Below are 26,836 nucleotides of genomic sequence, written 5' to 3' on the forward strand. Positions count from 1 at the left end.
TACTGAAAGATCAATGGAATCGATGTTTCCGGCCGCGATTCCTTCAGCATGAGCTTATGGCCTATATGGGTTCTGCACCAACGCCCCCAGGGGTTGTGCCACTGGACTTTTATAGCGGACCTCTTTGTCTATTTTACCTGTTACCTTATGACCTCCTGGTCTGTTACCGTCTGTTAATGACCTCCTGGTCTGTTACCTTATGACCTCCTGGTCTGTTACCTTATGGTCCGCTATACTCTAATGCTCAAATATTATTTAACCAAGGATGCCTCCCTAGCCACCGTATATGTCACTTACACGTGTGTCCCTTGACGAGTACCCGACTTTCCTTTTGGTTCAACCTCTTAAGTTATATAAACTTATGTAATAAAAACACACTCACTCAACACATGTACACTTTGTTTCTATATCTATTTCTGCGCAGAAATTGTCTTCAGTCCAACTGTGTTACCAATTAGGAGCAGGATCTGTTAAACTAAATTTCAGATTTTTCCAAAAATAGATTTGCGTTATTTACCGCTGTGCGTTACTTATCGCCTTTGCGCTAATTATCGCTTTGCGCTAATTCAACTTTTCGTGAATTGAGCTACGTTGCGTAACCAGACGCTACGTTGCGTAATGTACGCTGCGTGCGTCTGCCGTTTGGATTGCGTACGCAAGTCTTTTGTTAGGGACACGTGTACGCAAAACAAAGATCCACCGTAACACAATTTCTACCTTTATCAATGTAGGTGATCCCTGATCATCTACCGCACACCACACTGACTGTCTTATCTCCCAGACAAGCCGTGTGTTGGTCTATACTTTAACTATTACCTCTACTATGAAATAACAGCAAATCTCTTTTTGCACTTTCTATCAACTATAAAACTTGGCAAACAGGAATAGTGATATACGAAATTTGAAAAAGAAATGCAGATAAATGTATGCGTGCGTGTATACGCAAGACAGAAGAGAAATAAAACAGTTTTAAAAGACACAAGCGTTTTGTTCTTACTTCCGGTTCCCGGATTCCTTCAGCACTCTTTATCTAAGCGAAGCAGACGCTTATCCCGTCAGCACTGCGAGACAACCTCCCACCCTTTGCTGGGGGGATAATGTCTGCTGATCTACCTAGTGCAGATATGAGAAGGATAGGACGAGTCCCCAATTGACAATGCTAAATTCCCTTGTCGTATAAACAACCCTTTATGAAGTCTAAGAACACTGTACGCTGTTTACTTAAGAAGTACCGTAATGGTACGCTAGTTGCGTAACGATCGCTCAGCCGTAGGCGAGACGCTCAAGCGTCACGTTCGCTCACGGCCCAGTGATCACAGGACACGTTATTGGCTATGACTAGAGTAATGATTCGCTATGGCGTAGCGGACGCTCGAGACCACGAGGAGATCACCAGCGGCGCAGACGCTCACAACGCTATACCTTTATGTCTAAACCTTATACCAATGAAATACACAGAATACCTTAATGTGAGTACAGGGTGTAAGTGCAACCTTGTGTAACCTGACTAACTACAAAGCTGCTTGAGCGTCACCGACGCTCAAGTGAACACTTAACACTATAGGAAATACACAGATACTGGTTTAGGGTCCAAAGCCTATTAACTGTATTATATCTAGTATACTTGTAAAAAGGGGATAACAGTACAAATGATACACTACAATATAACAAAGACTTCCTAACCAAAATACAATACTATCTAATACAATACAATACTAGTCTAGGGGAGATACGAGAGAAAGAGAAGGGAAAGAGAGAGAGAGAGAGAGACGGAGAGGGATGAGAGAAATTGGCTCACAGTAAGACAATGATTACGGAGAGAAACTTACGCACAAGGGTAAACGATCGCATGCGCCTGGACATCCAGCACCCGATTTTCAGCAATGAGAACCGTTGAAGAGTGAGAGCTGGATGTGGTCGGCCTGCCTATTTATGCCCCACACACAATGCAATCTCATAGTCCCTACAATCCCATTGTCCATTGGATGAAGGAATTCGACCCTGTACAACAAAAGGTCATAGGTTGATTCATACAGGTGGGCTGTGACGATTTCAAACAGCTCAGGTGGGTGGGGAACTAAGTTTCCCGCCGCATACCTGAGTATGAGTAAATAGTAGAAATGGACATAAACTTCTTATGTCCATAACTATTCGCACGAGCGATTAATACGCTCCAAACCAACACCGGAATATTGCTAATTAAATACTCTTCCGATGGGTACCAAACACTGCTGTATGATTCCTGTTAGACCCTTCGTACAATACAAAGAGGGATTACTTTAAACAGGGACCTTCTATATTAACCAAACTTTCAGAAACTATCAAAGGGATCATGATCTATAAACTACATTAATTGTGAAAATATGTAACGAATGAGTCGCACGCTACGACTACATAAACTCTACCGTAAATACGCATACCGCGCCTGCGAGTGCACGCTATTGCGGGTATGCGCCTTCACGGGAGAGCGTACGCATGCGCAGCACGGACCAGTGTGCGGTGCAAATATGGCAACGTGTATGGGGATATTTTTCTGACTTTGACAGGGATCAGAAGCCGCCTCCTTAATTTAATGAGAAGCTGTGACAATGTACGACAGACATTGTCTAGCATGATCAGAAGCGTTGGAAGGCAGCTCAGCTTCTAACTCCTGAGCCCACGCTTCAATAGCCTCTGCAGCCCAAGTTGCTGCAATAGTGGGCCGATGCGCAGCACCAGCTAGGGTGTAAATCGCCTTTAAACAACCCTCCACACGCTTATCCGTCGGTTCTTTCAGAGACGTGACGGTCGTTACAGGCAGAGCTGAGGATACCACCAGCCGCGGCGGGGGTGTCTCCCAATTTTTACTTAGCTCTGCCGTGAGGGGATAGCAAGCCAGCATCTTCTTGTGAGGCGTGATTTTCTTTCCCGGATTTTCCCAGGATTCCTGACGTATGTCAATTAAATGGTCAGAGTGAGGTAAAACTTGTTTAACCACTTTCTGACGTTTAAATCTGTCCGGTTTCTTAGGGGCAGTATCAGGCTCTGGATCATCAGTAATTTGAAGGATTAACCCGATAGCCTTCAACAAGTCAGGAACATCCACCTGTGAAACAGATTACCCATCAGAAGCATCAGAATCAGTGTTTGTGGGGTCAGTATATATGCCATCCTCATCAGACGAGGTGTCTGGGACGTTGGTGGATTGTGAGGAAGTAACGGCCCGCTTAGAGTACCCCTTGGTCTTAGGCGGACAAGGGTGAGATTTCTGTTTAGTAACTGAGTGGACAGTTGATCTGCCCATGGCAGATTAACCGTGGGGACCATAAGTGGTTGTACCAGCACAGAAGGTCCCATAGGGGGCGTAAGTCTAGTTACCAGCGTATTCAATAACGTGGAGAAAGTATCCCAAGGTGGATCATTTTGAACCCCCGTTGCTACGGTCCCACTGGGGGGTAAGGAACCCCCAGAACCTGAACCCTCTGCTGCTATATTTTCCTCAAACGTGTCTGCAGCGTCACCACCACGCACTGTGGGATCAGCCCCAGCTCCGTCGCCCCTTGTAGCTAACATATCTGAAAGCTCAATTCAAGGCAACACAGTACAATATCAGCAGCCCAACACCTGACAAGAACCCCCCGTGTAGTGTATTAGCACAAACAGAGAGTTCCAGAGGTATAAGGCGACTAAAATTCACAGAGAAAAATACACAATAAGTATGTCTTGTGAAACACCTATATTAAATATAACCCTGACGCACTTAGCCCCCTCAGGTTGCAGAATATAAGGATAGCAATCTGAGTGAGATACACGAAATGGAGGTCACACAGCAGCTATATGCACACACACCAGTCACATTGTACAATGCAGGAATTATAACATGCTATAAAACTGCACTGGACTAGCAATACAGAGTAATACGAAGTATAGCCATACACTCAATAGATATATCAATGCACAGTAAAGACTGGATGTATATCACAGGAAACTTGTACTAAATAACCCTGACTAAATGCACTGTTTCTTAACTAACACAGTCAACAGACATGTAGAATACTTAAGTGTCCTGTAAAAATAGGATTTTAATACCTACCGTTAAATCCTTTTCTCCTAGTCCGTAGAGGATGCTGGGGACTCCAAAAGGACCATGGGGTATAGACAGGATCCGCAGGAGACATGGGCACACTATAAGACTTTGAATGGGTGTGAACTGGCTCCTCCCTCTATGCCCCTCCTCCAGACCTCAGTTATAGGAACTGTGCCCAGGGAGACGGACATTTCGAGGAAAATTATTTTTGTTACACTAAGGGTGAGATACATACCAGCTCACACCACAAACACACCGTACAACTGGATTATCAGGAATACCAGATACAGTATGAACGAAACACAGCAACAAGCTGAACATAACCGATACACAACCTTCGTGTAATCGAAACCAACAACTAACAATACAACTGCAAGAAACAGTCCGCACTGGGATGGGCGCCCAGCATCCTCTACGGACTAGGAGAAAAGGATTTACCAGTAGGTATTAAAATCCTATTTTCTCTTACGTCCTAGAGGATGCTGGGGACTCCAAAAGGACCATGGGGTCCATACCAAAGCTCTAGACCAGGCGGGAGAGTGCGGACGACTCTGCAGAACCGATTGAGCAAACATAAGGTCCTCATCAGCCAGGGTATCAAACTTGTAGAACTTAGCAAAAGTGTTTAAACCCGACCACGTAGCTGCTCGGCAAAGTTGAAGCGCCGAGACTCCTCGGGCAGCCGCCCAAGATGAGCCCACCTTCCTGGTAGAATGGGCTTTTACTGACTTCGGCAATCCAGCCGTAGAATGCGCCTGCTGAATCGTGTTACAGATCCAACGAGCAATAGTCTGCTTTGAAGCAGGAGCCCCAATTTTGTTGGGAGCATACAGGACAAACAGTGCCTCTGTTTTCCTAACCCGAGCTGTCCTGGCTACATAGATTTTTAAGGCCCTGACTACATCCAGGGACTTGGAGTCCTCCAAGTCACCAGTAGCCACAGGCACCACAATAGGCTGGTTTATATGAAATGATGAAACCACCTTGGGCAAAAATTGAGGACGAGTCCTCAACTCCGCTCTATCCATATGGAAAATCAGATAGGGCCGCCAATTCGGACACCCGCCTCGCAGATGCCAAGGCAAACAACATGACCACCTTCCAAGTGAGAAATTTTAATTCAACCGTCTGAAGCGGTTCAAAACAGTGAGAGTTTAGGAGCCGTGATACCACGTTAAGGTCCCATGGTGCCACTGGGGGCACAAAAGGAGGCTGGATGTGCAGCACTCCCTTTACAAAAGTCTGGACTTCTGGTAGAGAAGCCAATTCCTTCTGAAAGAAAATAGATAGGGACGAAATCTGTACCTTAATGGAGCCTAACTTCAGGCCCATATCCACTCCTGTCTGTAGAAAGTGGAGAAAACGGCCCAGATGGAAATCTTCCGTAGGAGCATTCTTGGCTTCACACCAAGATACATACTTCCTCCAGATAAGGTGATAATGTTTCGCCGTTACCTCCTTTATCAGCGTAGGGATTACTTCTTCCGGAATACCTTTCCCAGCTAGGATTCGGTGTTCAACCGGCATGCCGTCAAACATAACCGCGGTAAGTCTTGGAACACGCAGGGCCCCTGCTGCAACAGGTCCTCCCTGAGAGGAAGAGGCCAAGGATCTTCTGTGAGCATTTCCTGAAGATCTGAATACCAGGCCCTTTGAGGCCAATCTGGAACAATGAGTATTGTCTGCACTCTTTTTCGTCTTATGATTCCCAATATTTTTGAGATGAGAGGAAGAGGAGGGAACACATAGACCGACTGAAACACCCATGGTGTCACCAGGGCGTCCACCGCTACTGCCTGAGGGTCTCTTGACCTGGCACAATACCTCCGAAGCTTCTTGTTGAGGCGCGACGCCATCATGTCTACTTGAGGAAGTCCCCAATGACTTGTTATCTCTGCAAAAACTTCTTGATGAAGTCCCCACTCTCCTGGATGGAGATCGTGTCTGCTGAGGAAGTCTGCTTCCCAGTTGTCCACTCCCGGAATGAAGACTGCTGACAGATCGCTTACGTGATTTTCCGCCCAGCGAAGAATCCTGGTGGCTTCCGCCATTGCCACTCTGCTCCTTGTCCCGCCTTGGCGGTTTTCATGAGCCATGGCTGTGACGTTGTCTGATTGAATCAGAACCGGTAGGTTGCGAAGAAGATTCTCCGCTTGTCGTAGGCCGTTGTATATGGCCCTCAATTCCAGTACTTTGATGTGTAGACAAGCCTCCTGGCTTGACCATAGTACCTGAAAATTTCTTCCTTGTGTGACTGCTCCCCATCCTCGGTGGCTCGCGTCCGTGGTTATCAGAACTTAGTCTTGAATGCCGAACCTGCGACCCTCTAGAAGGTGAGCACTCTGCAGCCACCACAGGAGAGACAACCTGGCCCTGGGGGACAGGCTTATCTTCTGATGTATTTGTAGATGGAACCCGGACCACTTGTCCAGAAGGTCCCACTGAAATGTCCTCGCATGGAACCTGCCGAAGGGGATGGCCTCGTAGGTTGCCACCATTTTTCCCAGAACTCGAGTGCATTGATGAACAGACACTATTTTTGGTTTTAGCAGGTCTCTGACCATGTTCTGGAGGTCCTGGGCTTTTTCCATCGGGAGAAAAACCCTCTTCTGTTCCGTGTCCAGAATCATGCCTAGGAATGATAGACGAGTCGTTGGAATCAATTGAGACTTTGGCAGATTTAGAATCCAACCGTGCTGTTGTAGCACTCTCAGGGAGAGAGACACGCTTTTCAGCAATTGATCTCTCGATCTCGCTTTTATCAGGAGATCGTCCAAGTACGGGATAATTGTGACTCCCTGCCTGCACAGGAGCACCATCATCTCCGCCATCACCTTGGTGAAAATCCTCGGGGCCGTGGAAAGCCCAAACGGCAACGTCTGAAACTGGTAATGACAGTCCTGTACAACGAATCTCAGGTACTCCTGATGAGGAGGATATATGGGTACATGAAGGTATGCATCCTTTATGTCCAGTGACACCATAAAATCCCCCCCTTCCAGGCTGGAAATCACTGCCCGAAGCGATTCCATCTTGAATTTGAACTTTTTCAAGTACAGGTTTAGGGATTTTAGATTTAAAATGGGTCTGACCGAGCCATCCGGTTTCGGGACCACGAACAGGGTTGAATAGTACCCTTTCCCCTGTTGGACTAGGGGAACCTTGATAATCACTTGCTGTTGACACAGATTTTGAATTGCAGCTAACACTATTTCCCTCTCTGGGGGAGCAGCTGGCAAGGCCGACTTGAAAAATCGGCGAGGAGGCACCTCTTCGAATTCCAGTTTGTAGCCTTGGGACACAATTTCCAGCGCCCAAGGATCCACGTCTGACAGAACCCAGACCTGGCTGAAGAGTCGAAGACGTGCCCCCACTGGTGCGGACTCCCTCAGTGGAGCCCCAGCGTCATGCGGTGGATTTAGTGAAAGCCGGGGAGGACTTCTGCTCCTGGGAACTAGCCGTAGCAGGCGTTCTTTTCCCTCTACCCTTACCTCTGGCGAGGAAGGATGAGCCCCGACCTCTTCTGGACTTATGCGACCGAAAGGACTGCATCTGATATTGTGGAGTTTTCTTTTGCTGTGGGGGAACAAAAGGCAAAAAAGTAGATTTACCCGCGGTAGCTGTGGAAACCAGGTCCGTGAGACCTTCCCCAAATAAAACCTCACCCTTGTAAGGTAAAACCTCCATATGCCTCTTTGAGTCGGCATCACCTGTCCATTGGCGGGTCCACAGGGCTCGCCTAGCCGAAATCGCCATGACGGTGGCTCTCGAACCTAGCAGCCCAACGTCTCTCTGAGCGTCTCTCATATATAAGACAGCGTCTTTAATGTGACCTAAGGTCAATAAAATGGTATCCCTATCTAGGGTATCAATATCAGCTGACAAGGTATCTGTCCAAGCTGCAACTGCGCTACATACCCATGCCGATGCTATTGCCGGCCTGAGTAAAGCACCCGTCCGTATGTGTATAAATAGATTTTAAGGTAGTTTCCTGTCTGCGATCAGTAGGATCCTTGAGGGCTGCCGTGTCTGGAGACGGTAGCGCCACCTTCGTGGACAAGCGCGTTAAAACCTTGTCCACCCTGGGCGAGGATTCCCACCGTACCCTGTCCCGTGCAGGAAAAGTATACGCCATAAGAATCCTCTTGGGAATCTGCAGTTTTTTTATCTGGAGTTTCCCAAGCTTTTTCAAATAACTTGTTTAGCTCATGAGATGGAGGAAAGGTTACCTCAGGTTTCTTTTCCTTATACATGCGCACCCTCGTGTCAGGGACAGAGGGGTCATCTGTGATATGCAAAACATCTTTTATTGCAATAATCATATAATGAATACTTTTGGCCACCCTTGGGTGTAACCTTGCATCATCGTAGTCGACACTGGAGTCAGAATCCGTGTCGGTATCTGTCTGCTATTTGGGATAGAGGACATTTTTGGGACCCTGAAGGGCCCTGTGACACAGCCAAAGCCATGGATTGACTCCCTGCTTTTACCCTGGACTCTGCTTTGTCCATCCTTTTATGTAATAAAGTCACATTTGCATTTAAAACATTCCACATGTCCAACCAATCAGGTGTCGGCGTTGCCGACGGAGACACCACAATCATCTGCTCCACCTCCTCCTTAGATGAGCCTTCCGCTTCAGACATGCCGACACACTCGTACCGACACCCCACACACACACAGGGATATATTTATATGGAGACAGTTCCCCAATAAGGCCCTTTGGAGGTACAGAGAGAGAGTATGCCAGCACACACCCAGCACCAACTCACACTGGAAATAGCGCTTTTATATACAATTATCTGTATATAATACACTCACTGCGCCTTACAAATGCCCCCCCCCCTCTTTTCTGCCCTGTGTCACCGTGTACAGCAGGGGAGAGTCCGGGGAGCCAGCTTCTCTGCAGTGCTCTGTGGAGAAAATGGCGCTGGTTAGTGCTGTGGGATCAGTGTTACCGCTGCGCGTTATCTCAGAGAAGATCTGAAGTCTTCTGCCGCCTTTGAAGTTTTCTTTCTTCTTATACTCACCCGGCTTCTTTCTTCCGGCTCTGTGAGGAGGACGGCGGCGCGGCTCTGGGACGAACTGCGAGGGGACACCTGTGTTCCGACCCTCTGGAGCTAATGGTGTCCAGTAGCCTAAGAAGCAGAGCCTATCACTTAAGTAGGCCTGCTTCTCTCTCCTCAGTCCCACAATGCAGGGAGTCTGTTGCCAGCAGTGCTCCCTGAAAATAAAAAACTAACAAAATTCTTTTTTCAGAGAAACTCAGGAGAGCTCCTTGTAATGCACCCAGTCTCCTCTGGGCACAGGAACTAACTGAGGTCTGGAGGAGGGGCATAGAGGGAGGAGCCAGTGCACACCCATTCTAAAGTTCTTTATAGTGCCCATGTCTCTTGCGGAGCCCGTCTATACCCCATGGTCCTTACGGAGTCCCCAGCATCCTCTAGGACGTAAGAGAAATAAGTGTATCAATGCTATGAACACTAAACACAGGACGAGCCAATGATAAAACACAACAGGAGGATAGCTGCAATCATTGGCTGCTTGTTAAAGATATCATTGGTAGCATGATATATATGCAAGAATGGCATGTCCTGAGGTGGGCATGTGCATTCTCAGCAGGGACGTGCTCCAGGTCTCACTGCCATGAGATTGTAAGGACCAGGAGTATACAGTATATACAAGTATTTTGAACCCTTCATATGCCGTGTTGCTAGCTATTGTGCAGGGTTTCTCCCACCTTCCAATCTCTCACATCGTGACCTATTCCTACTATCTCCCCTTTTCTTCCCATCTCCACCTATTCCTTCCCTCTCCTCCTATTCCTCCCATCTACCCCCTATTCCTTCCCTCTCCTCCTATTCCTCCCATCTACCCCCTATTTCCTCCACTATTCCCCCTCCTCTCCCCTTTTTAATACTGGTTCTGCACTTTTCTTCTTATTGGTTATTTCCTCCTCTCTCCCCTATGTGTTTTCTGTCCCCCTCCTCCTCTCTCCCCACAGTGTTTTCTGTCCCACTCCTCTCTCCCTCCCCTATGTGTTTTCTGTCCCCCTCTGCCTTTCTCCCCGCAGTGTTTTCTGTCCCCCTCCTCTCTTCCCTTTGTGTTTTCTGCTCCTCCTCTCTCCCTGCCATGTTTCTGTTCCCCTCCTCTCTCCTCTCCGTGGATTCTGTCCCCCTCCTCTCTCCCCTATGTGTTTTCTGTCCCCCTCCCCTATGTGTTTTCTGTCCCCCTCCTCTCTCCTCTATGTGTTTTCTGTCCCCCTCCTCTCTCCCCTGTGTTTTCTGTCCCCCTCCTCCTTTTTTCCCGCAGTGTTTTCTGTCCCTCTCCTCTCTTCCCTCTGTGTTTTATGCTCCTCCTCTCTCCCTGCCATGTTTCTGTTCCCCTCCTCTCTCTTCTCCGTGTATTCCGTCCCCCTCCTCTCTCCCCTATGTGTTTTCTGTCCCCCTCCTCTCTCCCCTATGTGTTTTCTGTCCCCCTCCTCTCTCCCCTGTGCTTTCTGTCCCCCTCCTCCTTTCTCCCCGCAGTGTTTTCTGTCCCTCTCCTCTCTTCCCTCTTTGTTTTATGCTCCTCCTCTCTCCCTGCCATGTTTCTGTTCCCCTCCTCTCTCCTCTCCGTGTTTTCTGTCCCCCTCCTCTCTCCCCTATGTGTTTTCTGTCCCCCTCCTCTCTCCCCTATGTGTTTTCAGTCCCCCTCCTCCTTTCTCCCCGCTGTGTTTTCTGTCCCCCTCCTCTCTTCCCTCTGTGTTTTATGCTCCTCTTCTCTCCCTGCCATGTTTCTGTCCCCCTCCTCTCTCCCCGCAGTGTTTTCTGTCCCCCTCCTCTCTCCCCTGTGCTTTCTGTCCCCCTCCTCCTTTCTCCCCGTAGTGTTTTCTGTCCCTCTCCTCTCTTCCCTCTTTGTTTTATGCTCCTCCTCTCTCCCTGCCATGTTTCTGTTCCCCTCCTCTCTCCTCTCCGTGTTTTCTGTCCCCCTCCTCTCTCCCCTATGTGTTTTCTGTCCCCCTCCTCTCTCCCCTATGTGTTTTCAGTCCCCCTCCTCCTTTCTCCCCGCTGTGTTTTCTGTCCCCCTCCTCTCTTCCCTCTGTGTTTTATGCTCCTCTTCTCTCCCTGCCATGTTTCTGTTCCCCTCCTCTCTCCTCTCCGTGTTTTCTGTCCCCCATCTCTCTCCCGTTCGTGTTTTCTGTCCCATTTCCTCCTCTCTCTCTTCTGTGTTTTCTGTCCCCCTCTTCTCTCGTGTCTCCTATTCTCGCTGCGGTTGCCTGTAGTAGTGAGCATGTGCGGTGGGTCGCTAGCTGTTGTGGCTGTCATTGACAAATTTTTTCTTTCCCTTTCTCTGTACTCCCATCCCTTTCCTTGGCTGCTCCATCTTACCCTGTCTCTCAGCATCTCTCTCCTCCTTTCTTATTCCTTATCTGGCTCTGCCCATTCCCACTCTTTACTATCTATCTCTGTCTTTACCCTTGTTCCCCAGTCAATCTCTCCCTCTCATGCCCCATCTCTCTTCCCCCTCTCTCTCTCTCCCCACTCCATGGTCCTCTCCCACTCTTTTCTCTCTCTCCTGCTGTCAGTGTTCTGTTCTAGGTTAATACATCGATTTGAGCGCTGTTTATACGGCTAGTACTGACATTGAAATCATCGATACCTGCCTGACCTCTGTGCTTCTGTGTCGGGCAGGTAAAGACTCCCCTACATTTTGTGCTACCAGAGGAGGGAACTAGGTGCATGAGGTGGGGTGGGCCGTGTGTCTGTCTAGCAGCACTAAGCTCTGAGGGTGGAATGGCCTGCCATTATCTCTAGTGCTCAACTGTGGTGACAGAATTTAAGCCCACTATATTATATTGTATATATGCTAGGGCACAGGGTCAGATGAATGTTTGTGGGGACAACTAACAACTCATTTTTTGGGGCAGCCACCAATTAAATTTACAAAATTATATACTCTGTGTGCTCTCTTGACCCCCCCCCCCCCTTCAGTCTAAATGTTGTGTATTGTGATTTCAACAGCCCTAATTAGTCTTGTAGCATGCTCACATCACCCCACCCCTATCTCCATACTGCACTGGCCAAGGGGTTAACTTACCTCAGGCCATCCTCTTGTGCTCCTCTCTCTCCAGGCTGCACCTCCAGTCTCCACCGAAGTGAAAATACGGCATTTATGCGCATGCGTATGACCCGCAATGCGCACGCGCGATGTACGGGTACAAAGACCTTTGTGGTTGTGCTCAGGTTCTAGCAAAGTTTTTCTTCGCATTGGCGGCCGCTAGAAGATTGACAGGAAGGGGGCGTTTCTGGGTGTCAACTGACCGTTTTCAGGGAGTGTTTGCAAAAACGCAGGCGTGTCTGAAAAAACGCAGACGTGGCTGGGCGGTCGCTGGGTGGGTGTATGACGTCAAATACAGACACGAATAGGCTGAAGTGATCGCAAACGTTGAGTAGGTTCAGAGCTACTCTGAAACTGCACAAACTGTTTTTGCAGAGCTCGGCTGCACATGCGTTCGCACCTCTGCTAAGCTAAAATAAACTCCCTAGTGGGCGGCGGCATAGCTTTTGCACGGCTGCTAAAAACTGCTAGCGAGCGATCAACTCGGAATGACCCCCATGGTTTTATCCAAATGCTAACAAATTTGCTGCTGCAATCAACTCTGAATTACCCCCTCAATCCGGCACTGATTGGGCAATTAATGTGTGTCTAGCAGCCTAAACCTGATGGAGGGTGTACAAACTCACCTTGGAAATCTCACCATCATGTCCCTCTAACTTGGCTATGCACTTCCTGCTGACTGCATTGTACACTCTGGCTGTTCCTGTTGAAAACAGATTGACAGCCTTATATTAGACACAGAAATGCATATCTTCAACTGTATAAGGTTCACTACTTAGTTATGTGGGCCATACATCAGACCAACTTTCCTCCATAATCTTCTGACCGACCATCCAACTTGTCTGTCCAACTAAAACTCTGTCTCACACACCTAACCAACTTTTTCATCACACCAGCCATTAAATAGTAAACCATAGTAGCCATAGCGTGTGCGCACACACACACACACACGCACTTTAATGAATACATGTATTAAACAGGAATCTTATATATCTTACATTAAAACAGAAAGTAAAATGTTACTGCAAAGTCCAGGCCAGTGACAGTGAAGTCAGAAGGGAAGGTCCTTTAGTAAAGGTAAGAAGAGGGATGTTTCCTGTGACCATCTGCAGCAACCTTGTGTATGGCTGGTGTTGCTGTACATGTGGGGGTCTGGTGCTGCACATGAGTCGGGTGCATTGATGGTCTGTGGGGATGGGGTCTCTTGCGTGTCAGTTTCCCTGGCTGTAGGAAGGGAAGTGGACGAACACTGGACGTCCGTGAGCTGCAGGAGGAGGAGATGAGTGGGATGGGAGGGGGGGGGGGGGGGGGGGAGGGGGCTGCATATAGGGAACAGGGGTCACTGTTGGGCACCCCTCTGTCTTTTTTGCCAGGACAATTGCATGGGCTGCAGAGGGAGATTTGTTGCTGATTTAGCAGAGGATAGGATTTAGTGTGACCACCTGTAACCGATCCAAGTGCTGGATGTTCTGATTATGTGCACTGTAGTAGTGCGTTGGGTCTGACAGGGTGTGTGGGGCACTGGGAGAGGTCCTCTCACCTAGAGCATAGGCTCTTGCACTAGATGCGCTTGTGTGTACAGTATGTTGAAAACAGAGTAAACTGTACAGTGTGGGTGCATGTATGTGTCTGTGTATATATGTATCTTAATAACAATATAATAATAGTGTGATGTGATTGTATAGAGCAGAGTGGGATTCCCTTGGTAGGTCCTGCGTCGTCGCTGTATAGTTGTTTTCAGGTTCCTTTTTTTAAAATCAATTTGGGTCGGAGCTTCTGGGTTTTTTTTGTGTTAGACACAGTGCCACTGGCCAATTGTAATTTTGGTACGGATCACCATTGTATGGATGTGGCGGTGAGGGGACACCAGTCCCTTGCTTTGCGAGGGTGCTCAGACCCCTAGATTCACCACTGCCTCTGCAATTCAATTACAAATGGCAAGTTGCGGATGTTGTGCGTTAATTCTGCCGTCTGCAACCTACGTGAGGTACATGAAAGAGTCGGGAAATCATCCTGAAACCTCCAAGAAAACTGGCACATATGATAGCAAGACTGTTTAGAAAGCTGTTAGTATTGGAGGCAGTTACATAAAGGTAAATGTATTATACCCCCACATATCATGTATTAACATCCCTCATGCCAAAGCAAGGGAGTGAGAACTCCACCCACAGGCGATCGCTGTGAGGGTCGCAGCGGCTGCATGTGACGTCACGCCTCCCCCCCCCCCAACGGTCCGGGCACGCCTGCATTGCCCGCACCGAGCCCCCTAAACGGTGGCCAAACGCTGCTGGCCCCCCCCCCTCCCGCCCAGCGACCACCTATGCGAAAATTTCGCTGTGCGAAAATGCACGGCACCGATCAGGTCTGAATTAGGCCCCTAGAAAATAAGAATTTACTTACCGATAATTCTATTTCTCGTAGTCCGTAGTGGATGCTGGGGACTCCGCCAGGACCATGGGGAATAGCGGCTCCGCAGGAGACAGGGCACAAAAGTAAAAGCTTTAGGATCAGGTGGTGTGCACTGGCTCCTCCCCCTATGACCCTCCTCCAAGCCTCAGTTAGGATACTGTGCCCGGACGAGCGTACACAATAAGGAAGGATTTTGAATCCCGGGTAAGACTCATACCAGCCACACCAATCACACTGTACAACCTGTGATCTGAACCCAGTTAACAGCATGATAACAGCGGAGCCTCTGAAAAGATGGCTCACAACAATAATAACCCGATTTTTGTAACAATAACTATGTACAAGTATTGCAGACAATCCGCACTTGGGATGGGCGCCCAGCATCCACTACGGACTACGAGAAATAGAATTATCGGTAAGTAAATTCTTATTTTCTCTGACGTCCTAAGTGGATGCTGGGGACTCCGTCAGGACCATGGGGATTATAACAAAGCTCCCAAACGGGCGGGAGAGTGCGGATGACTCTGCAGCACCGAATGAGAGAACTCCAGGTCCTCCTCAGCCAGGGTGTGCCCCTGACCAAGTAGCAGCTCGGCAAAGTTGTAAAGCCGAGACCCCTCGGGCAGCCGCCCAAGATGAGCCCACCTTCCTTGTGGAATGGGCATTTACATATTTTGGCTGTGGCAGGCCTGCCACAGAATGTGCAAGCTGAATTGTACTACACATCCAACTAGCAATCGTCTGCTTAGAAGCAAGAGCACCCAGTTTTTTGGGTGCCTACAGGATAACAGCAAGTCAGTTTTCCTGACTCCAGCCGTCCTGGAACCTATATTTTCAGGGCCCTGACAACATCCAGCAACTTGGAGTCCTCCAAGTCCCTAGTAGCCGCAGGTACCACAATAAGCTGGTGCAGGTGAAACGCTGACACCACCTTAGGGAGAAACTGGGGACGAGTCCGCAGCTCTGCCCTGTCCGAATGGACAATCAGATATGGGCTTTGTGAGACAAAGCCGCCAATTCTGACACTCGCCTGGCCGAGGCCAGGGCCAACAGCATGGTCACTTTCCATGTGAGATATTTCAAATCCACAGATTTGAGCGGTTTAAACCAATGTGATTTGAGGAATCCCAGAACTACGTTGAGATCCCACAGTGCCACTGGAGGCACAAAAGGGGGTTGTATATGCAGTACTCCCTTGACAAACTTCTGGACTTCAGGAACTGAAGCCAATCTTTTCTGGAAGAAAATTGACAGGGCCGAAATTTGAACCCTAATGGACCCCAATTTGAGGCCCATAGACACTCCTGTTTGCAGGAAATGCAGGAATCGACCGAGTTGAAATTTCTTCGTGGGGCCTTCCTGGCCTCACACCACGCAACATATTTTCGCCACATGTGGTGATAATGTTGTGCGGTCACCTCCTCCTGGCTTTGACCAGGGTAGGAATGACCTCTTCCGGAATGCCTTTTTCCCTTAGGATCCGGCGTTCCACCGCCATGCCGTCAAATGCAGCCGCGGTAAGTCTTGGAACAGACATGGTACTTGCTGAAGCAAGTCCCTTCTTAGCGGCAGAGGCCATGAGTCCTCTGTGAGCATTTCTTGAAGTTCCGGGTACCAAGTCCTTCTTGGCCAATCCGGAGCCACGAGTATAGTTCTTACTCCTCTACGTCTTATAATTCTCAGTACCTTGGGTATGAGAAGCAGAGGAGGGAACACATACACCGACTGGTACACCCACGGTGTTACCAGAACGTCCACAGCCTGAGGGTCTCTTGACCTGGCGCAATACCTGTCCAGTTTTTTGTTCAGGCGGGACGCCATCATGTCCACCTTTGGTCTTTCCCAACGGTTCACAATCATGTGGAAGACTTCCCGATGAAGTCCCCACTCTCCCGTGTGGAGGTCGTGCCTGCTGAGGAAGTCTGCTTCCCAGTTGTCCACTCCCGGAATGAACACTGCTGACAGTGTTATCACATGATTTTCCGCCCAGCGAAGAATCCTTGCAGTTTCTGCCATTGCCCTCCTGCTTCTTGTGCCGCCCTGTCTGTTTACGTGGGCGACTGCCGTGATGTTGTCCCACTGGATCAATACCGGCTGACCTTGAAGCAGAGGTCTTGCTAAGCTTAGAGCATTGTAAATTGCCCTTAGCTCCAGTATATTTATGTGGAGAGAAGTCTCCAGACTATATCACACTCCCTGGAAATTTTTTTCCCTGTGTGACTGCTCCCCAGCCTCTCAGGCTGGCATCCGTGGTCACCAGGACCCAGTCCTGAATGCCGAATATGCGGCCCTTTAATAGATGAGCACTCTGCAGCCACCGCAGAAGAAACACCCTTGTCCTTGGAGACAGGGTTATCCGCTGATGCATCTGAAGATGCGATCCGGACCATTTTTCCAGCAGATCCCACTGAAAAGTTCTTGCGTGAAATCTGCCGAATGGAATCGCTTCGTAAGAAGCCACCATTTTTCCCAGGACCCTTGTGCAATGATGCACTGACACTTTTCCTGGTTTTAGGAGGTTCCTGACTAGCTCGGATAACTCCCTGGCTTTCTTCTCCGGGAGAAACACCCTTTTCTGGACTGTGTCCAGAATCATCCCTAGGAACAGCAGACGTGTCGTCGGAAACAGCTGCGATTTTGGAATATTTAGAATCCACCCGTGCTGTCGTAGAACTACTTGAGATAGTGCTACTCCGACCTCCAACTGTTCTCTGGACCTTGCCCTTATCAGGAGATCGTCCATTTTCTTTGAAGAAGAATCATCATTTCTGTCATTACCTTGGTAAAGACCCGGGGTGCCGTGGACAATCCAAACGGCAGCGTCTGAAACTGATAGTGACAGTTCTGTACCACGAACCTGAGGTACCCTTGGTGAGAAGGGCAAATTGGGACATGGAGGTAAGCATCCCTGATGTCCAGGGACACCATATAGTCCCCTTCTTCCTGGTTCGCTATCACTGCTCTGAGTGACTCCATCTTGATTTGAACCTTTGTATGTAAGTGTTCAAATATTTCAGATTTAGAATAGGTCTCACCGAGCCGTCTGGCTTCAGTACCACAATATAGTGTGGAATAATACCCCTTTCCTTGTTGTAGGAGGGGTACTTTGATTATCACCTGCTGGGAATACAGCTTGTGAATTGTTTCCAATACTGCCTCCCTGTCGGAGGGAGACGTTGGTAAAGCAGACTTCAGGAACCTGCGAGGGGGAGACGTCTCGAATTTCCAATCTGTACCCCTGGGATACTACTTGTAGGCTCCAGGGGTCCACTTGCGAGTGAGCCCACTGCGTGCTGAAACTCTTGAGACGACCCCCCACCGCACCTGAGTCCGCTTGTACGGCCCCAGCGTCATGCTGAGGACTTGGTAGAAGCGGTGGAGGGCTTCTGTTCCTGGGAATGGGCTGCCTGCTGCAGTCTTCTTCCCTTTCCTCTATCCCTGGGCAGATATGACTGGCCTTTTGCCCGCTTGCCCTTATGGGGACGAAAGGACTGAGGCTGAAAAGACGGTGTCTTTTTCTGCTGAGATGTGACTTGGGGTAAAAAAGGTGGATTTTCCAGCTGTTGCCGTGGCCACCAGGTCCGATGGACCGACCCCAAATAACTCCTCCCCTTTATACGGCAATACTTCCATGTGCCGTTTGGAATCTGCATCACCTGACCACTGTCGTGTCCATAAACATCTTCTGGCAGATATGGACATCGCACTTACTCTTGATGCCAGAGTGCAAATATCCCTCTGTGCATCTCGCATATATAGAAATGCATCCTTTAAATGCTCTATAGTCAATAAAATACTGTCCCTGTCAAGGGTATCAATATTTTCAGTCAGGGAATCCGACCAAGCCACCCCAGCGCTGCACATCCAGGCTGAGGCGATCGCTGGTCGCAGTATAACACCAGTATGTGTGTATATACTTTTTAGGATATTTTCCAGCCTCCTATCAGCTGGCTCCTTGAGGGCGGCCGTATCTGGAGACGGTAACGCCACTTGTGATAAGCGTGTGAGCGCCTTCATTTAATTTATCTGATTCAGGAAAAACTACAGGTAGTTTTTTCACACCCCACATAATACCCTTTTTTGTGGTACTTGTAGTATCAGAAATATGTAACACCTCCTTCATTGCCCTTAACATGTAACGTGTGGCCCTAAAGGAAAATACGTTTGTTTCTTCACCGTCGACACTGGAGTCAGTGTCCGTGTCTGTGTCTGTGTCGACCGACTGAGGTAAATGGGCGTTTTAAAGCCCCTGACGGTGTTTGAGACGCCTGGACAGGTACTAATTTGTTTGCCGGCCGTCTCATGTCGTCAACCGACCTTGCAGCGTGTTGACATTATCACGTAATTCCCTAAATAAGCCATCCATTCCGGTGTCGACTCCCTAGAGAGTGACATCACCATTACAGGCAATTGCTCCGCCTCCTCACCAACATCCTCCTCATACATGTCGACACACACGTACCGACACACAGCACACACACAGGGAATGCTCTGATAGAGGACAGGACCCCACTAGCCCTTTGGGGAGACAGAGGGAGAGTTTGCCAGCACACACCAAAACGCTATAATTATACAGAGACAACCTTTATATAAGTGTTTTCCCTTATAGCATCTTAATATATAATCATATCGCCAAATAAGTGCCCCCCCTCTCTGTTTTAACCCTGTTTCTGTAGTGCAGTGCAGGGGAGAGCCTGGGAGCCTTCCCTCCAGCAGTTCTGTGAGGGAAAATGGCGCTGTGTGCTGAGGAGAATAGGCCCCGCCCCCTTTTCGGCGGGCTTCTTCTCCCGTTTTTCTGACAACCTGGCAGGGGTTAAATACATCCATATAACCCCAGAGGCTATATATGATGTATTTTTAGCCAGTATAGGTACTTTCATTGCTGCCCAGGGCGCCCCCCCCCAGCGCCCTGCACCCTCAGTGACCGTTGGTGTGAAGTGTGCTGAGAGCAATGGCGCACAGCTGCAGTGCTGTGCGCTACCTCATGAAGACTGAGAAGTCTTCAGCCGCCGATTTCTGGACCTCTTCTCTCTTCAGCATCTGCAAGGGGGTCGGCGGCGCGGCTCCGGTGACCCATCCAGGCTGTACCTGTGATCGTCCCTCTGGAGCTAGTGTCCAGTAGCCTAAGAAGCCAATCCATCCTGCACGCAGGTGAGTTCACTTCTTCTCCCCTAAGTCCCTCGTTGCAGTGAGCCTGTTGCCAGCAGGACTCACTGAAAATAAAAAACCTAATAAAACTTTTACTCTAAGCAGCTCTTTAGGAGAGCCACCTAGATTGCACCCTTCTCGGCCGGGCACAAAAACCTAACTGAGGCTTGGAGGGGGGTCATAGGGGGAGGAGCCAGTGCACACCACCTGATCCTAAAGCTTTTACTTTTGTGCCCTGTCTCCTGCGGAGCCGCTATTCCCCATGGTCCTGACGGAGTCCCCAGCATCCACTTAGGACGTCAGAGAAATATAGCGGTATCAGTGCACATAACATGCACTGAAATTACTTCTCCCCCAATACATCTACCCCATAGTGTCACAGGTTTGGTTCTCACAATGTTTATTAATGATGGAAAAATTATAGCCTAGGGTATTTTTGCAAATAAATGTGTAGGTTATATTTGTGTACATGAAATAGTGATATATAAGTGTGTATATACATGTTTTTTAAAACGTTGAAAAAGAAACTCCCATCTGCAAGTTTCAAATCCCATTTCCCATCAATACAACACCCAACATACACATCATTTACCCCTTTACATACATGTCCCACACCATAAATCCCTCTACATATATGTCCCACAACGTAAATCTCTCTACATACATGTCCCACACCATAAACCTCTCTACATATATGTCCCACACCGTAAATCCCTTTACATACATGTCCCACACCATAAATCCGTCTACATACATGTCCCACCCCATAAATCCCTCTACATATATGTCCCACACCATAAATCCCTTTACATACATGTCCCACACCATAAATCCCTCTACATAAATGTACCACTCCGTAAATCTCTCTACATACATGTCCCGCACCATAAACCTCTCTACATATATGTCCCACACCGTAAATCCCTTTACATACATGTCCCACACCATACATTCCTCTACATAAATGTCCCACACCATAAATTCCTTTACATACATGTCCCACACCATAAACCTCTCTTCATCTATGGCCCAAACCATATTCCACCCTACATACATATTCCACACCATTTACCCTCTTTACATACATGTCCCTCCCCATAAATCCCCCTACATATATGTTCCACACCATTTACCCCACTACTTACATGTTCCACACCATAAACCCCCTTACATACATGTCCCACACAATTTTTTCCCTATACATACATCTCCCATACCATAAAGCCTTCTAAAATGTCCCACAGTATTTACCCCTCTACATACATGTCCCACACCATAAACCCCTCTACAAGCATGTCCCATACCATAAACCCCCCCTACATACATGTCCCGCAATATTTACCCCTCTATATACATGGGGGGAGTCATTCCGAGTTGATCGCTTGCTAGCTACTTTTTGCAGCCGTGCAAACGCATAGTCGCCGCCCACTGGGGAGTGTATTTTCGCTTTGCAAGTGTGCGAACGCCTGTGCAGCCGAGCACTACAAAAAGAGTTTGTGCAGTTTCTGAGTAGGTCTGAACTTACTCAGCCGCTGCGATCACTTCAGCCTGTCCGGTCCCAGAATTGACATCAGACACCCGCCCTGCAAACGCTTGGACACGCCTGCGTTTTTCCAACCACTCCCTGAAAACGGTCATTTGACACCCACAAACGCCTTCTTCCTGTCAATCTTCTTGCGATCGGCTGTGCGAATGAATTCTTCGTTAAATCCATCGCCCAGCAACAATCCGCTGTTGTGACCTGATCGCTGCGAAAAACGTCAGCATGCGATCAGGTCGGAATGACCCCCCCGGCCCACACCATAAACACCTCTACATGCATGTCCCACACCATAAACCCCCTACATACATGTCCCACCCAATTTGTCCCCTATACATACACCTTCCATACCATAAAGCCTTCTATATAAATGTCCCACACCATTTATCCCTCTACATACATGTCCCACACCATAAACACCTCTACAAGCATGTCCCATACCATAAACCCCTCTACATACATGTCCCGCAGTATTTACCCATCTATATACATGTCCCACACCATAAACACCTCTACATGCATGTCCCACACCATAAACGCCCTACATACATGTCCAGCCTCATTTTTCCCCTATGCATACATCTGCCATACCATAAAGCCTTCTACATAAATGTCCCACACCATTTATCCCTCAACATACATGTCCCACACCATAAACTCCTCTACATATATTTCCCACATCATAAACATCTTTACCATCAGCAGAAGCTGTAGCTACCAGCTGTCCAGTAGAATCAAATGCAACGTCCAGCACCTCATCTTCATGCCCAGTCAGAGTGGCCACACATTTCCCACTCAGGGCATCCCACAGCTGTATAGGAGAGAGCACCTCATTTATAGCAAGAGATGGAGAGTCACACACAATAAGATAACTAACAATACAACTTTGTGGCTCCATTTACAGAACATACTTACTGTATGCAGATAGGGATCAAGCATGACTGATAGCGTCATGTACAATAACAACATCTCATGTTATCATGTAGTCCTGGCTTCAGCACCAATAAACAGCTGTGAATTTTGGTTATTTAAGACCACGCAGAGAAAGATCTGGATAAACGTCTTCACACAGTGACCAAACTGAACCTGAAATCGCTGCGTGTAGGGGGCAGCTTAAAGCTTTCTATGCATGCAGAGATGGTGATGTTGACAGGGTCAATAGGATCAAAAGGTCGACATGGAAAATTTAGACATTAGAAAAGGTCGACAGGTACAAAAGGTCGTCATGGTCAAAAACTATATATGGCAATGGTCAACAGAGAAAAGGTCGACACGTTTTTACAGTTTGTATTGTGTAATTTTCACTGTTTCATGATATGTGACCACAATTATAGCAAACGCAGCCTCTCGCAGGCTCGCTTCACTCACCACGCTTCAGGCAAAGTGCTTCGCTCTACTACAGCTGCGCTTAGTACGGGTTACTATTTCCAATCGTAGTCCACGTGGATGGTAAATCAAGAAAAAGTTGAAAAACATATGAAAACCCTTAAAAACTTGTGTCGACTATATGTGTGTTTCGACCATTGTCATGTCAACCTTTTGAATGTGTCGACCTTTTGTACCTGTCCACCTTAAGCACAGTTTACCTTTTACATGATTTATGTATGACATGTGGGTGGGCCAGTAATCATGCTGTCACAATGCTGGGCCTATTTTTATATGAAGGCCTGGAGGTGAAGTCCCATCTGCCCCATTGTTAATCTGGTCCTGTGTGGAGGGCTGTAACCCAGCAACTCCAGGACAATCTCACTATACTGTCTCCTTACCCTGCAGGACTTATCCATTGAGGCTGTAGCTACTAGGGAGCAGTCCCAGTTGAACTGTGCACTGCTGATCTCTCCACGGTGACCTATGAGGGTGTGAACCTTCCTGCAATGGGAAAAACAAACATATAATCAGGGTGTAATACTACAATACAGTACTATTAAACTTCATAAATGTGCTAGAGTTGCTAATCTGTCTGCTTCTAACATATCTTTTTCTACTTCCCTTTAGCATGAAGTGGACAATGAAATCAAACCATCAAGCCCCACTGGCATCGGGAACACTAGAGTTGTAGAGGCGTGACGACGCAACTCACTTCATTACTCCTGGTCGCTCTGTGGTTACTGAGGTGGGTAGGGCGTTGATGACTCCATTCACATCCTGTTCCTGACAACTTTACAGCAGGTAAGTGCTCTCCCGGACACCTGCTTGCTTTTGCAGAAGTCTGAGGACCACTCCCTACTTCTGGAGTATTCCCGACATTCAGGCAACTACTGTATGTTATTACCATGCCCAATTTCAAACTGACTATCTTTGGGCACACCTATAAATGCAGTGGGCATATGACCACTGGCAGTGACTGAATGCAGATATTTGCAGGCTGCACTAAGATCCCCCCCAATCTGTCCGATTTCACTTTACATGTGTGTGGCCAAACTGGAAATTGATCCTGCGACCTAGCACAGTCTGTGGGCCTGATTCAGATGTGGTTGGAGTAGTGATAATTTGCGCATGCGCCGGACACATACTGCAGATGTGCAATATGAGTCTGGGGCGTCTGATGCCGTTTGAGGGTGGGGAGGGGCTGGCGATGGCCTCCGTTATGCCAAACAGAGGTGTGTCGCCGCTGTTACAGGGGAGAGCTAAGGCCAGGATCTCTGTCAGAGAACTGGGATTTCCTGGCCTCTAGGTAGGACTTGCAGGGACCGTTTTCGCGACCCCATGGATCTTGCAGCCGTCCAATGGTGCCGGGTGAGATCTATTGCTGCGTCTTTGCGTCCATTAAGCCTACTGAAAGAGGCCATTGTTATAGGGGAATATTGCTGCCATGTAGAGGTTTACTTGGTCTGCAACAATGTTTAGGTACAGTAGGTGCTATTGTGTCAAAGTAACATCCACATGAAAGCCAAGACCTAAGGTTACCTAGCAGAATATTACCAGGAGCATCACACTGCCTACGCCATTTTGTCTTCTTCCCATAGTGCATCTGGTGCTATCTCTACCCCAGTAAACGAAGTACAAACGCCTGGCCGTCCAGATGATGTAGAAGAAAATGTGAATCAGGTCACCTTCTTCCATTGCTCCATGATCCAGCTCTGAAGCTCATGTGCCCATTGTAGTCGCTTTTGGCGGTGGACAAGGGTCAGCATGGGCACTCTGATCGGTCTGTATCTATGTAACTCTATATGCAGCAAGCTGCAATGCATTATGTGTTCTGACTTCTATCTATCATAGCCAGCATTAGATTTCTCAGCAATTTGTGCTACAGCAACTTTTCTGTAGGACAGGACCAGACGTCTAGCCTTTGCTCCCCACGTGCCTCAATGAGCTTTGGGTGCCCATGACCCTGTCACTGTTTCATGAGTTGTCCTTCCTTGGCCAACTTTTGGTAGGCATTAACCACTGCATACCTGGAACACCCCTAATAAAAATAACGTTTTGTAGATGACCTGACCCAGGTGTCTAGCCATCACAGTGTGGCCCTTGTCAAAGTTGCTCATATACTTTACACTTGCCCGTTTTCGTGCTTCCAACACATCTAACTGCAAGAAGTGAGTGTTCACTTACTGCCTAATATAGCCCACCCCTTCACAGGTGCCATTGTTATGAGATAATCAATGTTATTCACTTCATTTGTCAGTGTTGTTAATGTTATGGCTGATCTATAGGCAGGTAGGTGGATGTATAGAGAGAGAGAGAAAGAGAGCAGCATGTTTAACTTGCTTCCTTTAGGCAGGCGTTACAGGGCCGTTCCCGCCAGGTCCACCAGAAGCCTCAAAAGTTTATTTCCCCAAGCGGTCCACCTGCTGAACTCCTGAACATTTACTGACGTACATGTACTGTAACTCACTTGTGTCCCTACGGTATTCCTATCTGTATGACTTTACTTCCCCCCCCCTCCCCCACCACCACCACCTGCTTATCTGTTACCTTCTTGGCTGCTGTATAGCAAACCGAAGACAAATTCCTAGTATACGCAAGTATACCTGGCCAATAAAGCTGATGCTGAGATAGATAGATAGATAGATAGATAGATAGATAGATAGATAGATAGATTATAAATATAGATGTACTTGATTTGTTTATTTATAGAAAAACGTAATAAATAGGCTGCGGAGCTGATTCAAAGACATCATCTTGTTTCCTGACAGGAAGGTAAAGAACCTCTGCTCTACGGTTACTGCGATGTTGGCTATTTCATGGAACTACCTTAATCTCTATATCATGTCAGCGCACATGGCATCAGTAATATGCCAAATAGATAACACTGTACCTGCCAGAAGGAATGTCCCATACAGCCACTGTGTGATCAAAGGAGCCTGTGATCAGCCGGTCTCCAGTCGTGTTAAATGAGAGAGAAATTATTTCTGCAGAGTGCCCCTAGAGATAAGGGAACAGAACCATGTATTATAGGGAGAGATGTGACATCTTTACATGCATAAAATGCTCCGTCAATGACTTCCTGTACTTGCAGGAACGAGGCTTCTCGCAAGTAACGTGTTTAAGGGACCACTAACATGAAATGGCCGGGATATAATGAAGTCCGAGTTTAGCGGCCATGCAGGATGCCGGACGAACTCTGACTTTTTTTTAAAGGGGCAATCTTTTACAAAGCATGGTTTAGCCTTGTAAGTGATTGTCCCTTTAAAAAAATGTCCAAGTTCATCCGGCATCCCGCACAGCCGTCAAACTCGGATGTCATTACATCCCGCCCAATGTCTTTGGAAATAGGAACATGATGTAACAGCAGAAACCATTTTGTGGCTGAAATTATTTTACTCAAATGCTCTAAGCAAATGTTTTAAGACTTTGGGGTTAATTTACTAAGTGTCAGATTCTAAAATCCAGCACTGCCGATTGTGTTTATGCACGAAATTTAAAAGGGCAATCATTTTACTAGCGATACATGGCGAGTAGCAGCATTGGCCTTTTAAATTTCTGGTATAAACACGACTGGAAGTGCCGCGTTTTGGAACCCAACACTTAATAAATAAACTTCATTAATCGTTTGGCTACTGCTTTATAGCTGTATATAAATCCCACTAAATGTTATTTATATTATTATTATTTATCCATAGTCCTGCCTTAAATCATGACTATGGAAAAATAATAATATATAAATTGGTGAAACTATGGTTAGGTATAACAGTTTGGCTCAGCCAAATTACTAGGATTTACCTATTTGCTGTTGACACATGATTTTTAGGTAAAAGTGGCATGATAAATGGCTGCGTTGTGAGTCATATGAATCCTACAATACGGATTATGATGTATCTAAAATATTACTATTACTTCTGTATTATTACGCAGAATACAGGTTGAAATTATGCAGAATACAGGTTGAACCCGATGGGCATTTTGCCTCTCTTCAACCTCACTGACTTTTGCCCTCATTCTGAGTTGATCGCTAGCTGCATTCGTTCGCAGCGCAGCGATCAGGCTAAAAATCGGCACTTCCGCGCATGCGGCTCAATGCGCACGCGCGACGTACTTTCACAAAAGCCGATGCAGTTTTACACAAGCTCTAGCAACGCTTTTCAGTCGCACTGCTGGCCGCAGAGTGATTGACAGAAAGTGGGTGTTTCTG

The 26,836-nt window shown here is 47.7% G+C and overlaps 1 protein-coding gene across 2 annotated transcripts in view; it reads right to left on the reverse strand.

Annotated features, from left to right (window-relative positions):
• DAW1 (dynein assembly factor with WD repeats 1) overlaps positions 1-26,836 on the reverse strand; it is a 156,902-nt gene that overhangs the window by 19,440 nt on the left and 110,626 nt on the right. For both annotated transcript variants that reach the window (XM_063915633.1, XM_063915634.1), the window contains exons 8-11: positions 25,523-25,629; positions 23,031-23,133; positions 21,961-22,075; positions 12,794-12,870 (exon numbers count right to left, since the gene is read on the reverse strand). In XM_063915633.1, the coding sequence (XP_063771703.1) occupies positions 12,794-12,870; positions 21,961-22,075; positions 23,031-23,133; positions 25,523-25,629 (402 nt within the window). The remainder of the gene's footprint in view (positions 1-12,793; positions 12,871-21,960; positions 22,076-23,030; positions 23,134-25,522; positions 25,630-26,836) is intronic.

The sequence above is a fragment of the Pseudophryne corroboree genome, chromosome 4 (genome assembly GCF_028390025.1).
Source record: "Pseudophryne corroboree isolate aPseCor3 chromosome 4, aPseCor3.hap2, whole genome shotgun sequence".
NCBI classification, from domain to species: Eukaryota; Metazoa; Chordata; class Amphibia; order Anura; family Myobatrachidae; genus Pseudophryne; species Pseudophryne corroboree.